This window comes from Parasteatoda tepidariorum, chromosome 5, assembly GCF_982258835.1.
Source record: "Parasteatoda tepidariorum strain Cologne lab strain chromosome 5, Ptep-v5.0, whole genome shotgun sequence".
Classification (NCBI taxonomy): domain Eukaryota; kingdom Metazoa; phylum Arthropoda; class Arachnida; order Araneae; family Theridiidae; genus Parasteatoda; species Parasteatoda tepidariorum.
In genome coordinates, this window is record NC_141759.1 from 25,774,401 (window position 1) to 25,792,362 (window position 17,962).

General features: G+C 30.5%; 1 protein-coding gene across 1 annotated transcript in view; it reads left to right on the forward strand.

The window, feature by feature from the left end:
- The first annotated feature begins 3,751 nt into the window (after window positions 1-3,751).
- Window positions 3,752-17,962, forward strand: part of LOC107449530 (monocarboxylate transporter 10) — a 198,939-nt gene continuing 184,728 nt past the window's right edge. Inside the window, exon 1 of the mRNA XM_016065084.5 lies at window positions 3,752-5,448. Coding sequence (XP_015920570.3) covers window positions 5,025-5,448 — 424 coding nt within the window. The 5' untranslated portion in view covers window positions 3,752-5,024. The remainder of the gene's footprint in view (window positions 5,449-17,962) is intronic.

Here is a 17,962-nt window from a genome sequence, read left to right on the forward strand (position 1 = left end):
AGCTTTGCTTGAATGTGTAGCAGTCTCTGACGTAGAAACATTTTTTATTATGTTATATGTAAGGATTTTGGTACCAAATAATATAAAATAAAATACCGCTTATATATTTTTAATATTTAAAGTGGTATGGTTTTTTTAAAATTATTTACTTTAAATGATAAAACTTTTAAGAGCCAAATATCGTTTGCAGACTCGATCGTTTGTGTCATTCATTACTTTAGTTTTAAATTATAAACATTTTTAAAACTTTCAGATTAAAATATAGATATTTATGAAATTATTATGTTATGGTTAACATTCATGTCTTGTTTCTTTAAAATAAATTGAAATAATTGAAAGCCTTTATCTTTTGGGAAAAAAAAATTATAACTTTGGCAATCATAAATAAAATTAAGTTTTGGAAAATGGCTCCGAAGTTGAAGAATCATATCAAGTAAATGTATAAGATGATTTGTTCTATTAAATAAAAAGTGACAAAAATATATTTATTTGAATTCTACTTTTGTATCTAATTAATAATACCATTTTCTTTATATCCGACCAGAAGAAATCTTCATGTAAAGAAAGAAATAGGAAGAAATAAATGATCGAGAAGAGATAAATATAAATTTTTGAAAAGAAATAGGTAGTAAATGTCTGAAGAATACAATAATTTAGATGACATATATGAAACGTTTCCTTCTTTTTTATCAGTACGAATGTGTTAAGAAATTTGAAACTTTGTAAAATGAACTGTGACGTTGAAAAGTTTCAGTCACGACTACATTAAGGCTTTAGGAATTGCACAGCTGCAATCGATTATTATTTTAGTTGTTGAGATGTAATTCAGTATGGTTGTTTGAAATGTAAGCAAATAAAACTTGGAAAAATGTGAGACATTAAAGTAGTGTGTAATTGTTTTACTACTGAAGTTTTATAGTTCAAAAATGTGTAAACATAAATAAAAAGATCATATTAAAAACTCTAATCCTCTTAAATACCACAACAGCATACCTGCCAACTTGTACGGATGTTGAAAAAGATTTCACAAAGTGGTAGTAAAACGATAAATAAGTTAGCAGGGCTAAAAAATACTACGCTTTTTGCAAAATATTTCATTGAGTGGTAGACCATTAACACGTTGACGCCGGATGTTGCTCCTGAAAGCGGGACGGAAAAGAGAAAATACTGGTAGAAGAACTATTTCAATATTAGATAATATTCGGGAGGAGTTAATCTATTATCAACAATAACAATTCACTGTAAGGAAATTTATCACGGCGAAGAAGGAATTCAATATAAGAATTGCATCCGTTAAATACAATTAGTTGTTATGGATTTTTATAATTCCCGGAAAAAAACTAAACAATGAAATTTATTTGTCACCAGTTTTTACTCCATTGCGCCGCCCGATGAGACAATCTAGAGTGACCCACCGGTGGGCCACCCCGGCGTGAACGAGTTTCCATAAATTGAATCAGATTGAATTTTCTGGAAATTTCTTTCTCAAAGTTAAAACGAATGTTTAAATGATTAAGAATTGGGAAGTAATAAAACATGTTCTCGTTGTACTTTCATTAATTATAAGCTTAATTTTTTATGATGTGAGCAGTACTGTAGAAATTACGTGTGTCGTTAATTAAGTTAGATTATTAATTATTGACACACTGAATGAAATTTTTAAACACATTTAAAACTGGAAGTAATTTTTTTGTTGTAAGAATGAATGGAATCTTTTTAGGGGAATAGTAAAAAATTTAAGAACTAAATAGAGGGGACTCAAACTACCCTCCAACTTTTACGTATTCAAAGAAATATTTTCGTGTGATAATGAAATGCCATTGGACATTCAATCAAAATTTGAAGAGCTTAGTCAACGCCTCCTACAACTGAAAGCCTCCACATGGTTTTTTTATAGGTAGTCCGATCAAACCACAATGAAAGTAGACCAGTTTACGAAAGAGCCGCCCTTTAATAGAAAATCTAGTAAAAATAAGAGAGTGGTAGCAAATATATATCTAAAATTTTTTTAAATTTATGAATATGATTGGTTTGTCTTATTCACTTGTCTACCACTACAGATTCAATTCTCAAATATATATGACACATTTCTCTCAGTCAACTTTAAAATAGAATATGGGTTCCATGCACACAACCGGTTCACTTTTTAAATAGTCTGCCCGGACTACTTATAAAAAACCATGTGGAGGCTTTTTGATGTAGGAGGTGATGGCTTAGTGCATGAACCAGGTAAGTGACGTTTTCAGCGTGGCTATAATCAGGGCAAGAGGGAAAAAAGTGGTATCCAAACTTTTTAATTTAGATTTATTAGAAAGTGGAGCTAATAATTCTTCCCTTATTTTATTTGTCGCAATTTAATTAAAAATAATATTTATGAAAGCAAACTCAAAACTAATGTGAAAGAGTTACGTTAAAATTGAAGTGAAAGCAAAATAATTCTGTGACATTAACCCGTTTTGTCCCGAGTTCATATATTGAAATAATACAAAAAGTCGTTTTATGGAGAAAGTGGTATAAGATATTTTCGAAATTAATTGTTTTTTCTACTGTTAGGGCATTTAAAAAGTCTTTGATAGATCAAAAAGTACTTGCTCCTTATAATTCTAGATATATCCTGAAAATGTAATTTCACTCATCAAATAAACTCTTCATTTATGATCTGATACCTACTCTAAAAACAGTTTTACTCATATGAAGTAGTAGCAGTGCACGATCGCTTGCTGAAAAAACAAAGTTTAATTTTACAAATTATTTTTTACCAGATTTTTAAGTATGTAATGATAGCAACTTAGAATTTAAAATCAATGCAACGATGGCAACTTTTTTCTTCGGAAATAGAATACCAAGAAATAGAATATTTCCTATTATTCTTCGTGGCAATGTAAAGTTTTTGAAACTAACAAAAAATGGCAGCACCATTTTTCCTCGAAAAGTAAAAGAAGCATCGGTGAATGAAAATGAAACAGCCAACTGGAAACAACTACGGCCGATGAGGGCGTTTCATTCTCCTCGGCATGCTCGACAACCCCTGACTCGCGTGCAAGTCGTCTGCCGCCTCCAAAACATCGTCTGCTAGCATCTCTCTCCGATCATTCTCACACTCGGGATGAGCTTGCAACGTTGGGAACGTCGGCGCTTTTCCAATGTGATCACAACAACACGTGGTTAACATTCAAACTTTTATATTCTTCATTTTTGTATTTATCTAGTACCAGTTCTTATTTTTAAATATTTAAAATAAATATATTTCAAAAAACGATAAATTCACGATTAAATATCAAAATAGCAACTATAAAGATATGAAGTATGCCACTATTGTGAGATGTTTTCTAAAAGTTTTTCATTGGAGCGTGAAGTAATAAAATTGCTTAAAGGATTAAAAAGAACAGTGCGGAATTATACGAGGGTAATAGTGAAAGGTAAATTTTAGAAATACATTTCACACTAATGTAAGATCAGATTAAGTCTAATTAATTATAAGGTCAGATTAAGACTAATTAATTATATAAGAGAAGTCTAATTAATTATATTTATTGTAATTAAATCTAAAGTAGGAAATAAGCATGTAAAATTTTAATTTAATCGACTTTAATACTAATTAATTAATTTTAATACTAATAACGGTTTCAAGGATGTCAAAATTCAATTTAATTACCTTTAATTAATTACTTATAACACTAATGTAGGTTTAAAGTATGTCAAAATTCAAATTAATTACTTTTAATACTAATTAATCACTTTTAATATTAAAGAAGGCTTAAAGTTTGTAAAAATTCAAATTAATTACTTTTTATGCTAATTAATAACTTTTAGTACTAATGTAAGTTTAAAGTATGTGAAGGTTCAAATTAATTGCTTTTAATACTCATTAGTTACTTTTAATACTAATAAAGGGTTAACATATATAAAAATTTGAATTAATTACGTTAACTACATTTAAAAAATAGCTGGTATAAAGCCTGAAAAATTTAAACGAATTTGAAATTTAGTTGTTAATTCAACCTGCTAATATAAATTTTATGACTCTATTTAATGCAGAGAAAAAAATGAAAGAAAAGAAATGAATATGTTTGAGTAAATTGGTTAACTACACAAGTTCATAAAAATATGAATAAAAATTTTAATTAATTGAAAGATATTATAAGATATAGTGAAAAAATTTAATCAATATTAAGGCTTTTTCATAAAAATGATTAAATACTAAAATATTAATAAACTTTATGAGAAGTTATAATAGAAAACTACAGTAGAAAACTATAGTAGAAAACTACATGTTTTGAAATTTACATATAGAAGGGATCAGGTTTTAAAAATTTAACTATTTAAAAAAAAAAACAAATTTATGCAATTCCATTTAGAAATGAACATTGCCACCTCGTTATGATTAGTAAAGAATACATTAAATAAGCGGATTCCTTAAAATTTATTATTTCGACTTATGAATTAAATTAATGATATTGTACATAAATTAACAAAACAAAAATAAATTTATATAGTTTACGTTCTTACAAGAAGTATGCGTTAGAAATATTTATGTATTTTCTTTTGATAAAGGCATTTTATTAAAAAATTTATTGTTAGAAAATAGTGATTGCGTTTATTAATTAATTAAGTTTGATACATAGTTATTACAAATTAGGAAGAAATAAGAATTTTTTTTTCTATTATTAGAAAAAGACAAAAATTAAGAAAAAATTAGCTACTAACAATTCAAAGTAAAAAACTAAAAAACCTTCATTATACAGTGCTCCGGAATTTTAAATCTTGATATATTTATTATTAAACAAAAAACTGAACATATGCTACATCTATGTTTTAGATTATAATAATTAAACTTGTTTCGCTCACACAATCCTAAATTAATACGATATAAATTGGCAATTTCTTTAAAAAAAACATGTTGCTCAACATGAACAAATTATAAAATCTCCAAAATCAGATAAAGAATGTTCCTAAATTTGTTCAAGAAATCATAAAAACATGAATCAAAATATGAAATTTGTCAACCACATCACTTGATAAACATGAGTGACGTCATCGCACCAATCGTTGCTGACACTGACGAATTATCGTCAGGGGATTGTCAGCAACCCGTGCTTAATGTGCCACCCATTATGGACATCGTGACCCAAGAAGCCCCAAATGGACTCCTAATTGAAGGAGTTGAACTCCTGGAAAGAAATGGCAATGAAGGAGCTCAAGTTCGAAAAACTCGATCCGGAGCATCTAGTTCTGGATCTTCCACAAAACCTTCTTTGTCCAGCAGGCTGGACAATCTAAAGATTTCAACTATCCGGCAACATTATTATCCGGAAGGTGGATGGGGCTGGGTCATTTGTGGTTGTGCTTTTGCTATTAATATGCTGACAAGTGGATTATTACTATCCTATGGAATTTTATACCAAGAAGTGTTGAAGGAATTTGGCGAGGAACATGCAGAAAAAGCGAGTAAGTAATAATTTTGTTTAAATTTTTTTGTTCGTAAAAGTATGTGAAATGCAAATATGTAAAAATCGTCTATACTTCAAATGAAATTAAAAACAGGTTTGCTTCCTTGAACGCTTATAAAGGTTTTCTTGGATTTAAAGACGTTTATAAAAATTAATATTTTTCAAAAGTCAATGATGTCGCAAGAGCTAAGAATTTAAAAGAAAGGTTCAGGGTATATTGATATTGTACTTAATCCAAAGGGTCATGACATCGGTTTTTGTTAAAAAAAAAAAAAAAAAAAAAAAAAAACTAAGATTCTTATGAGGAGCACTAAAATGCTTTTGTGTATAAGAATTTGGAAATTTTTGTAAGTGTCATCCTATAGGGAAACATCAGGAACAGTTTGATGTGAAATTTTTTGAATTAATAAGTGCATGTTTAGACATAAACATAACGATTTTGCAATTGGCAATACGATGTTTCTACGTATTGTGCTGTGCTTTTTAGCGGAAATTCCGGTAAACGCCAATAGGTAATACCAAAAAGAAAAAAAAAACAGATTGGGGTAACGATAAAAAAATATACCCTGTATATTGCCCAAGCTCTTTAAATAGTCGTAATGAAAATAGTAACGATAGTGCAACACGCACTTTAGATTATAATAAGTTATGATATTATGAATAATAACTCATGAATTTATTCATGAAATATCTATGATGAATTCATGAAATGTATCATAAATTCATGAAATGTATAATTCATGAATATTATGAATAATGAATTATTATTATTCCTGAATTTATCGATAGCATAAGAATAATTTATTATAATATGTAATTAGTAATAATACTTATACTATATATTAAGTAATATTATAAGTATAATATAATTACATATTCATAACCTATATATTCATGACTACTATACATGAATTATTATTCATGCACTATCATTCATGAATTTATCGATAATATAAGAATAATCTAAATAATGCTATGGAATTTCTATTTACGGTAATTTGTGAAAGAATCGACTTCTTAAGAAAATATATGTAAGATTATATAATAATAATGATAAATATATTGTCTTCATATAATCGTAACGAAAATGATGACAGTTCAAGAAGCGTTTTAAATTATAATACTTAATTATTCATGACTACTATTCATGAATATTATTCACGCACTATTATTCATGAATTTATCGACAGCACAAGAATAATACAAATAAAGCTATGGCATTTCGATTTACCGTAATGTGTTAAATAATCGACTTCTTATGGAAAAACATTTAAGATCGCCAACATTTTAAAGATTTTACTTCTTAAGAAAATACATGTAGGATTTCCAACATTTAAAATGAAATGCATAAGGTCTTGTATAGTCTAAAAAAAGTGCATTAAATCTACCATAACATGAAGAAAAAAATGTATGAAATGCATGCATCTACACCACTCTATAAATTGCTTGAAACTTTCTGTGATTTAAAGAAAAATAATAATTTATCACATTTTCTTTAAAAATTGCATTAAATGTTTCATAAGATAAAAATTAATAATTGTGGAAACACTTCCTATAACCCAAAGTAAGCAGACTTTCTTTTCGCAGTAAAAGTTTAGGAAGATTTTACTTGGCTGAACTGTTGGCACAATTTGAAATTTTCTTGAAGCTTTTAGGTCATTTTTAGAAAATAGAAGAGTTAAAAACTTATTTTTACCTTTAATACCAGCAGATTTAAATAAAATAAAATAGAAATTTATATTACATTAAAATTCTTTTTTAATTATAACGGTATTGGCAAAAGAGCCTAAAAATTATATAACGGTGCAACACTAAAATTTTAAATATATTATTCAAAAAGGAAAAAAAAAAACAACCCTTACGTGAATATAATCACATTAATGTTAATTAGATTTTCAATAATGTATTTTGTGCATAGTATGGCCACCTTATACTTTATATGTACATTGATCGACTAGTTCACTTGTATGCATATTTGATACAATTGGGAGCGGCTTAATTAATATTTGGACTCGAATGCTTGATTTTATACAGTTAATTTTGTTTTTCTCGAGGTAAGGTGAGAATAATTTTACCCTGGAGTCACGTTTTTGAAATGTTATAAATTACTGATGCTGTAAAGAAATTTCATGAGCCGACAAGATTGATATTTTACAATTCATCAGAGTATAAAATGAATTTATCAAAAATTGTTGTTGACGTATTTAATATTGATTTCTCTTAGATTTATCAGTAACATAATAAATTTTTTATTCTGCCACTGATTTAAAATAATTTATAATTTAACTCATTTGATAAATACAACGAGATTTCCGATTGCAGAAATTTGAAGTTGTAATTTAAATTATTTTTTAAGTATGAATGGAATATTTAATGGCCTCTCATGGATTTTCAGATCATCAATTCGTAGTCTGTTTATTATATTGCTGACAAAGGTTTTCAAATCAGATGCACTGGTAGTATTAAGATCACTTATGTTCCAGTTTAGAAATTTATAAATTGAATTGATAGATTATGATAATAGTAATTTAATTTGCGATAGGACTTTTTAAATATACAAAATTAAAAATTGGATTTAACCACTTAATCACAGATTTTTTGAAAAAAAAACAGGCCGAAAAAAAAAAAAATCATTTTTTTGTGTAAAAAAACACATTTTAGAACATTGTCTTCCATTTTGGTGGACAATTTTGATATACTGCACTTTTGTTCCATGGAAAAAGGCTATATTCAGAGATGCCAACTGCTCCGGACACGCCAAAATAATTTTAAAAAAAATTGTGAACAACTACAAAGTAAACATTGCAAATATTTGACTATTTATGCTTGTTTTTTAAAAAGTTCTAGCATGTCAAAAGTACTAAAAAAGTGGTGAATTTTATAAGCCTACGAATTATTTAGAAATAGTGGTGGATAAAAATCTACTAAATTGAATTTATTAAACCAAGAATCACAATTGATAAACTACCACTTTAAAATATTTATTTGCTGTCCGGAGCAAGTTGGCATCTCTGTATATTTTATTCTTGAATAAATAAGTGCTATAGCATGCAATCCTATGTAAATGAGAAACATCAATAAACGATTTTTTTTTCTTAGCTTTCACATTGTTATTTTCAATTCTTGATTAAATTTGAGTGTGAAAAATTATAGCAGCATAAAATACAACGCCGCTCGAATTATCTCGAATGTGTACAGTTTGGACTGTTTAGCGTGCTCGAAATAACTCGAGGACATAAGTTAAGGGGTTAATAATGGCATGACAAACTTTTTTCTGTTGTCACTAATTTAACCTTTTTCTTATGGCTGGTACAACTGATGGTCCAGAATAGCAGGGGCTATCAGGTGCCGTAAGCAAAATTTTAACATAATTTATAGAGTTGCCAACTACTACGCTTTTTGCAAAATATTTTGCAGAAATGGTAGACAATTAAAAGCTAAAGCTTACAGAATTTTTTTTAATTTTGTCAACACTTTAAAAGTCGCACCTTAAGAAAGATGTAACAAAGTGGCGTCTCACGTGAACTTTTGAATTATTTGCATGTAGTAGCATGGAAAATAACTTTAAATTAAATTTTGAAAACAAAAAATCTTACATTTTAACATACATATAGTTACAACTAAAAGAAATTTTCCTGAAAAGCTTAGAATGTTGCCAGCCCTGAATTTATAACTTATCTGATAAAAACGAACTTTCCGAATAAAAAAAATCTGTGATTAACATTTAAATTATTTATTAATAATTCAATAGAATACTTGTCTTTCATTGTACTGCAGATTATCAATTCACAATCAAAGCGTTACATTATTGACAATAGTTATCAAGTCATATACACCAGTTTACCTTTAAAAAGCAGCAAATTTTGATTGAAAATTTTAGATGGTCAGTCATGGCCGGGATAGCCTAGTCGGTAGGGCACTGGGCCAGTGTCCGAGAGTTCGGGGGTTAAAACCCCGCTGGCCGAAGATTCCCCGTGTAGTAAAATGGTGACTGATGCACGTTAAATCTATCGAATCGCAAAGTCCTCCATGTTCCCACAACAAATCAATACCTCTTGGGGTACTGGATTGGAGATGGACCGTTCTCTGATTCAGGTCAAAATTACGGTCTGTGTATGAATGGGTCCGCCCTATAAACGGGCGTGACGTATGATGTGGAAGAAGTCGAATTCTTGGCCAAAGATGGCGCCACTGGAAAACAAGAACAATCGCAACCCCCTGTCTTAACAGGCATGCGAAAACAACAACAACTACAGATGATCAGTCAATTTGCAACCTTCATAATTTTTGCTTCATAATTTTGCTTCATAATTTTTAAAAATGCTTGACCACTATGATGTTTACAGAATAGTGTTTGCTAGAAAATCGGTGGATGTTTAAAAGCAAATAGTTTTATAATTTTAGTGGCTTGCAATGACTTTGACTCGCGTGTAGCAATCGTCTCCTATAGCAGAAAGCCTCCACATGGTTTTTGATAGATAGTCCGCTTCGACCACTAGGAAGGTAACCCACCTTACGAAGGAGCCATTTAATAGAAAATCCAGCAAAAATAAGAAAGTGATAGTAAATATGTGCTTAAAAATTGGTTTAATGACTCTAATTGGTTTGTCTTGTTTATTTGCCAACAATAACAGATTCAATTTTCAAATATACAGGACAATTTTTTCTCAATTACTTTTAAAATATAATTTGCTTTCAGGCGCATAACTGGTTCACTTTTTAAATAGTCTGCTCAGACTACTTATCAAAAACCGTGAGGAGGCTTTCTGATGTAGGAGGTGATGGCTCACTCTAGGCTGTCACGCCAGTAAAGAAGGAGATCCTTTGATAACAATATTATGTTGAGTTCTTTTAAAAACCCGGTTTTCTTAATCTTATAAAATTAAGTCGTTGTGAAGAGTAACAAAGAGTTACAATAATCCTAAAAAAATTTACTTTTTTATATGAATCTATAAATACCTTTCAGTCCTTTGTATGATTGCGCATTATTGATTAATACCGATTGGTTGATTATTTACTTTTTCTTACACCCTACGAAGACTGGGTACATAGTTAGTGTGAAATATAGATGGCAGGAGTATATTGTCATATATTTTTCTGCATTTAGCTGATAATTCGCCGTATCTGTAGCTTTACATTCTGAGTGCCTCAATTAAAAAGAATTTTTTTATTTAACTTTCTTAAAAAAGGAGGTTAAAGTGTAGCTAATTGTTATACAAAGTTTTAAATGGAAGAAACACGTAACTGTAACTGTAAGCATCTTGTAAAGCATCACAATATTTCATCAATATGTGTTTCCATGTTGTTTATAAATGTTATATTTCACTGAGTATTATATCTTTTATTGAATTCTCGAAATGTTATTCTAGAAGACACAATACTACATTCAATAATTTTATTCTCACACCTATCTTGCTAGCAATTATCGGGTATGAAACTTTTTTCGATTCACGTTTTAATTTCTCTAGATTTCATTTTTTCCCCTCTCTTTAAAACAAAGGCATCTTAATTTGATTTAAATAGTAAATAAAATACGTAAAAATAATTACTAAGTAAAAAAATATTTAAAAAATAAAACACATAAAGAATTCATGTTTCTAAATTGAAAAAAAATATTTATTATATTATTACTAGGTATTATAAATATATGTTAAAAAGTAAGTAGTGAAAAATGCTGATTTATAGTTCAAAGCACTAAAAATTAGTCACAACATTGCATGCACAAAATTTAAGTCTCTTACATTATAGTCACGTACGCAATGCGTGTTTGCCACTTTGACAGGTTGATGACATTTGCATGTGTGGCAAAAAAAAAGTATTTTGATCGATTTCGAGGAGAACAATCCTTACTTATACAAATATTCACGTAAATTTGGCGAAAAGTAAAGCATTGTATGGAAAAAAAATCACCTGCGCTTTTACTCATTGTTATTCATAAATCATTATTCAAAGCAGTTTGTTCAAAGATCAACTTTATTTTTTACTCTAATGGAAATCTAATTTCCGATGAGAGTTTTTTTAAACAATAGTTCGTATTGTGTCTCGGTAAAGGATACATGTAAGCACTGTAGCCCATTAAAGTGTTCTTCTTATCTAAATTGCAGTTAATGGGTTAATTTTCATTGTATGTATCCGATGTAGCGATGCATGTCCTTTGGTAAGGCGATTTTAATGATCTTGAATTGAGTTGCTGTAATCAAGAGACATTAGTAAAAGTGTACGAACATAGAAAATGTAATAAAGTTTTTTTTTAAAATTATTTATATTTTTACCTATTTAATGTAATTGTTTTTTTCTTCTCCGGCCAAACAATTGAAGAGCTTAGTGGAAGAACAAGGTAAGAAATGACATTTTCAGATTGGTTATAATCAAGTAGTACAAAACAAAAGTGATATCCGAGCTATTATATTAAAGATTTTTAAAAAGGCCGGGCAAATAAATTTTTCTGACTAATTATTTTATTACCACGTTTATATCAACTTGCCTTCGTGTATATCTGTTCGGGTGGAATTTTGTAATCGATTTTAAACTAACTTCCCGACTAACTACAGACTTCAAATTTGGCACATAGTTCAGAATTGGATGGCAATGCATGAAAATTAAGAGAAAAAAGACATACAAAATAAAATAAAATCAAAGAAAAATTAATATTTTCGTGATTGTCTTTTGTTGTCGATTCGATTATTTCAAATTAGTGTCACATGTCAGTTGAAAAGTTTTGTGTACAGTGAGCGAAAAAAATTGAGATTTTGGAAGTGAGTACAAAAAAAAATAAAAAGTTATATTTTTTAAAGCCACGTTTTCATAGTGGAGAATAATAATTAAAAAACAAAAATTTGAGAAACGAAAAACGTGGTGGGCATGAAATACATAACAGTACATATACACATTTTCTTACTCATACACATGCACAGCCACATACACCTCCACATAAACATCCTCATACACATGCATATTCCACATCCACATTCAGATACAATTACAATAACAGATATACATATACATGAAATATGCGGTGTATCCACACCGATATTTCTTAGTTAATTGCGTGAAAAAAGCATGATTAAAGAGTCCAGTTGTGCATTATCTGTTTATTTAGAAGCTATGGTGAAAGCATACACATTTTAGCCTCCTCCCGCTGGCGATGTGGGGAGACCCATGTCCCGTCTAAGCAGACGGATTTTAGTTAAGCATGATAAACAACAAAAAGCCACGCTAAAACATTGCTCCTGCATTATATAGGATGATTAAAGGTTGTGAAGAGGTTAGTCATATTGCCTTTTTCTGTGTATTCTTACGCCTCATCAATTATTTATTACTCATAGCAAATCGTTTAATCTTTCCATATATGGAAGTGAAAGATCTTTTGAAGTATAAATCTAATTATTATTCATTGGCATGTTTTTAGCCTTGAAGTCCCAAAATAGAATTTCTACCCTTATCTTTTACTAAAGATATTTTATGAAAACGAATGAAGTTTTAATGCTTTTATTAATACAAAAGTATTTAATTTTTGTATTACATACATATTATCATGAGCACACATACACACACTAATATAACAGTACTGTTATGTATTTCATGCGCCCCACGTTTTTCGTTTTTTTAATTATTATTCTCTACTACAAAAATGTGTTTTTTAAAAATATTACTTTTTATTTTGATTTTTTTGGGTAGTATTGACACTACTTAACTTGAAATAAAAGCTATGGCATACTCAGAACTAATAGGCCTAGTATATTGTTGAAGTTGGTCACATGGGCCGCCAAGCGGCCCTTATCATCACCCCCTACTCCAGAAAGCTTCCACATGGTTTCGTATAAGTTGTCTGCGCAGACTATTAAAAAAGGGAACCAGTTGTTCGCATGAACCCAAATTCTTTTTTAAAAGTAATTGAGAGAAATTTATCATATATATTTGAGAAGGGTTTATAGGACAGCAACCGATTATAAGTGCGGGTGGTCATTGCAGGAACCTTTTGGTGATATTAAAATAAACGTTATAAAGCTCTTATTGATAAAAAGTGTGATTGCAAACATTGTGAAAAATTTCTAGAGAAGCGATGTGGGCAAGACTTTAATAATTTTGTGCTCAATGTTGTACCGATTTCGTCTCAAGTTGGCCCTTTTGTTTTAAATCATACGAACAATTTTAAAGAAAGTTTCGATATTCTGAGTTTGTGCGTGGGTAGGAAAACTGGCAATGATTGCATTTTCTAGTTCCTTTTAGCGCATTATAGTTGGTTCAGGAGTGACAACTTTCTAAACTTTTGGAGAAAATCTCTTCAGCAAAAAATTTGCAAAGTAGTAGAAGCTAAGTTTATGTTTCAATGTTTGGTTTTGCTTCGTAAATTTGATGTAAAGTTATTTTCCTTACCAGTACATTCAAATGATTCAAAAGTTTATATAAAACGCCACTTGAACAAAAGCGATAAAACAGCTTACTGTAGTTAAAAAGTTCAGAGAGTTTACACCGTGCTCCGGACAGGGGATAAATATTTTGAAGTGGTAATCTTTTAGGGTGTAATTCTGTGGTTAGTAAATTCGATTTATAGGGTTTTTATTCACCAATACTTCTATATAATTCAAATGCTTATGTAATAAGCTGCTTTTCTACAGTAGAGCAGTGTAGAACCTTCTTAATAGTTTGTAAAATTAACCAGAAATATGCCAATTTTAGTCTGTAGTTCTATACAGTTTCTTAAAACATTTTGTCGAAACCTGAGCAGGCGGCATCTCTGGATTCATGGAGGTTAAGGCTCTTCATTTTCTTCACCAACTGCCCGATTGTGGCAACGTTGTCAGTATTGGACTCAAACCGTCTGTACTTCTGGACAAGCTGGCATTTCTTGATCTGGAGAGCTCCAAATAGCAACTGCGGATCGAACTCTACTTAACTTTGGTGCACATCAAGCCAAATAAGTTGATCGTTGAAGAATAATCTTCCATGTATTGGAAAGTACAAGTGTGTTTCAGCTCAATCATTTTATAAGACTTACACTTTTTAATTTTGTTGTGGCTACAGCTATAGACATAAAAAATGTCCAACTACAGTAAAATGACCATGAGCTACTCCTTGTAACAATATAAAGTCCCATCTATCGCCTAAACTTTGAATTATCGTTTCTACATTGCAAATCGTTTGATATACAAGGAAGAAATCAATTACTAAGATTACTCAATTACTTACTTAAAAAAATCAATTACTAAGTTAAAGATTTTATTTTATTTTAATTAATAACCTTCGTTGAACAGTCGACTCAAATTCAGGTTTACGACTACTAATGTTCAACTCCGTAGTCTTATAATTTTGAATCCAATCCGAGATACAAGGGGACTATTGGATTAAGTATTGGGAGAAATTCGCCTTCATTTGCCTTTACTAATGTCTCTTTGCCTGACTTTTTGTTGGAACTAACCCGCACTTGCCTTACATGGAGAGAAAAACCACGAAAATCTCCCACGGTTAGTCTAATGGCAAAGGGACTCTAACCCATGATCCGTCTACCACTGAGGATATTTACGTCAGCACTGTGGTTAGTGCCAGCCAAGTGCGGAATTCGTATCGACCAGTCATGGCTGGGATTCGAATCCATTTCACCTCATTGGAGTGCGAACGCTCTATCCCCTGAGTCACCAGGGCTCTAAAGTTAAAGATTCTCATTTTAGTACAATACTAATAATAAACCTAATAAATAAATAAAAAAAATATTAATGAAAAAAAAAACTACACTACAGTTCAAAAAATTATGCGTATGATACGCGTCATTTAAGGAGTTAGTTTCATAACTATACGTTCTAAATCTTGTTCTTTTTTACTTTTTACGAAATTATACAAACAATAAGTATGAATTAAGCTCTAGATAACATTTTAAGTGGTATCATCCAATAGCTCCAAGTTCATGTATTATAACTTTGACAGTTCTTTCTTTATGACTATGACTATCTATTTATAATTTTTTTTATCTATTATAAAGCTTACGGATATATGAGATCGAAGAATTGAAGGGAATAAATCTTTAATGAAGGGAATAAATCTTTCCCTACGTCTTCAATTTCACATAGATCCATTTGAAATAAAATAATTTATTCTGATGGCACAGGTTAAAAAAAAAGGTAACTTTCATAACAGTGTAAAATTTCTTCAATGAAAAAAGATAACTTTCTTAACAGTATGAAATTTCTTCAATGAAAACTTGAAAAGATTAGCATTCATAAAAACCAAAAATACTACTGCATTGTATTTTCTTTCTCTTGCAGGAAAGAAGGGAGAGCTGCACCATTAGTTCTCCCCTTTTTTCTATTTTTAGTAATGAAACTTATCATACAAAAGAAGACAGCTCTTCTTTAATGGAAGTTGAAAATATTTCTACACCAGTTGTCGCGGTCGCAGTTGCCATTATCAAGAAGTGAATAAAGTATAAAAAAATGGAACTAAGCAAAAGATAAAAAAAGCTAAACCATCTCTTCTAAAAATGGCAAAAATTGTGTAAAGGAATAAATTTTACCCTCAGAAAGTCGCCGAACTGTCGACGGAAATTCGAAATCAATTTTTCAAACAAAAGTTTTCGGTTGTTAGAACTATCTTTGTGATCTATCACCTTTGAAAATCCCTGTATCTGAGAACAATAACACCATTCGTCAGAAAATTCTAATTATTTTTTACGACTTATTACGCAGACGATCGGAAAATTCCGCCAACTTCAGATATGGCAACGATTGTAAAAAGGAAATGAATCGGATTAAAATAAGGAAGATTTTAAACTTTCGCCAGTGGCAACCACTTTTGTTATGAGGAATAGAGATACTTTTATTATTATTATTTTATTCTTAATGCTATTGTTGATTCAGTGTTATTAAATTTTTTTTTGAAGGCCGATCATATTCTTTTGTTGTATTGTAACTTAAGTTTCTGTCAAACAAATAATAATTCTTCAATACGAAGATGATTCTACTTGCGTATGGTAATTTTTCTTCTACTGCGAGCTAAGTTTATGTTTTAATGCATTATTCTTTGTTTAGCAAATCTGATTTTAAAGTTATTTTCCGTATTACAACATGTTAATAATTTAAATAATCTCTTTTAACCCACATTGTTTTGTTATATTAGTTTATCATAAATTGTATGTATGTTACACTCTTTAGCTTTTCGTAAAAATGACATATTGCCAGAATGGGAACCCCAGTGATTAATTACTTGACAATTTTAATCAACATATTTATTTTTAGTTACTTTTAGTAATGGTATTTTGTTTGTTTAACAATATGCAATACATTTCTCAATATAACTCACAATTAAAGAAACTGAATTTCAGGGAGATATTACCTTTCAAGGCCTATAGACCTTTTACCCAACTTTTGGAAAAATTGTGCCAGGTCTAGCTAGTTTTATGTTTCCGTGTATCGTTCTTTGCTTTGCAAATATAATATAGTTGTGCTAATTAATTTCAATTAAATTAAGAGAAATTACACGCAAATTATTTAAAACAGCGACTTTGTTCCACCTTTTTCGTGGAGAGGCGCATAAAATGTTCGCAAAATTACCAAAAATTCTGAAAGCTCTACACTTCAATTATATTCCACTCAACAAAACATTTTGCAGAAAGCGTTGTATATGACAGCTCAGCCTTTTGATTTAATTATCCGTTACGTCCTTATCATCCACGTTACAAGTAGAAAAAAGCAATGAAAAACTCGCACACGCACGGTTAGCTCGACGGACTGGGAATCGAACTCCTGATCCGTCCATCACAGACAGGGTTGTTATGGGCGACTAAGAATGGAAAATGCCGCGACTCAGAAAATTAAAAATTTATTAAAAAAGTATAAAATTAGCAACTTCTTATAGCAAAATGTCTTGAGTTTACTGTTGAAATTGAATACAAAGAATGCTTTAGCTTTAAATATGAATAATTTGAAATGTAAACTGCTGTTTGTAGAAAATGCAACACCATGAAGGAATCATCAGAATCAAATGAAATTCGCAGCAAATGTCAATTATAGGATATTATGCAAATTAATAAAGTTTCAGAGCCATCGCGCGTGCGTGGCGCGCGCAGCGCCCTCTGAATTGATGCTGAAAGCGTGTAAATAAAGTGCTGTAGCGGGACGTTGAAAATAGTCTATGATTATTTGTTAGTGGCAAACGTTTAGTGAGACCTGAGTATGCCTCCACGACGGAAGAATAAGAAATTCAAGCAACTTACGGAGTTTGAACGAGGGAGGATAATCGGCCTTCGAGAAGGAGGATTTCCCTATCGCGCAATAGCAGCTCGTATGCAGCGGAACAGTTCCACAGTGATGCGAGTTTGGAAGCAGTGGACCGACGAGCACCGAACAACTCGAAAAACAGGCACTGGACGACAGAAAGTGACGTCAGAGCGCGATGATCGACACCTGCTCCGCATGGCGGTGAATGATCGCACAGCTTCCTCCAGGCAGCTGGCAGCACATTGGTCTACTGCTACAGGTGTACAATTGTCGGCTTCGTCAATTCGTCGTCGTCTGCTGCGC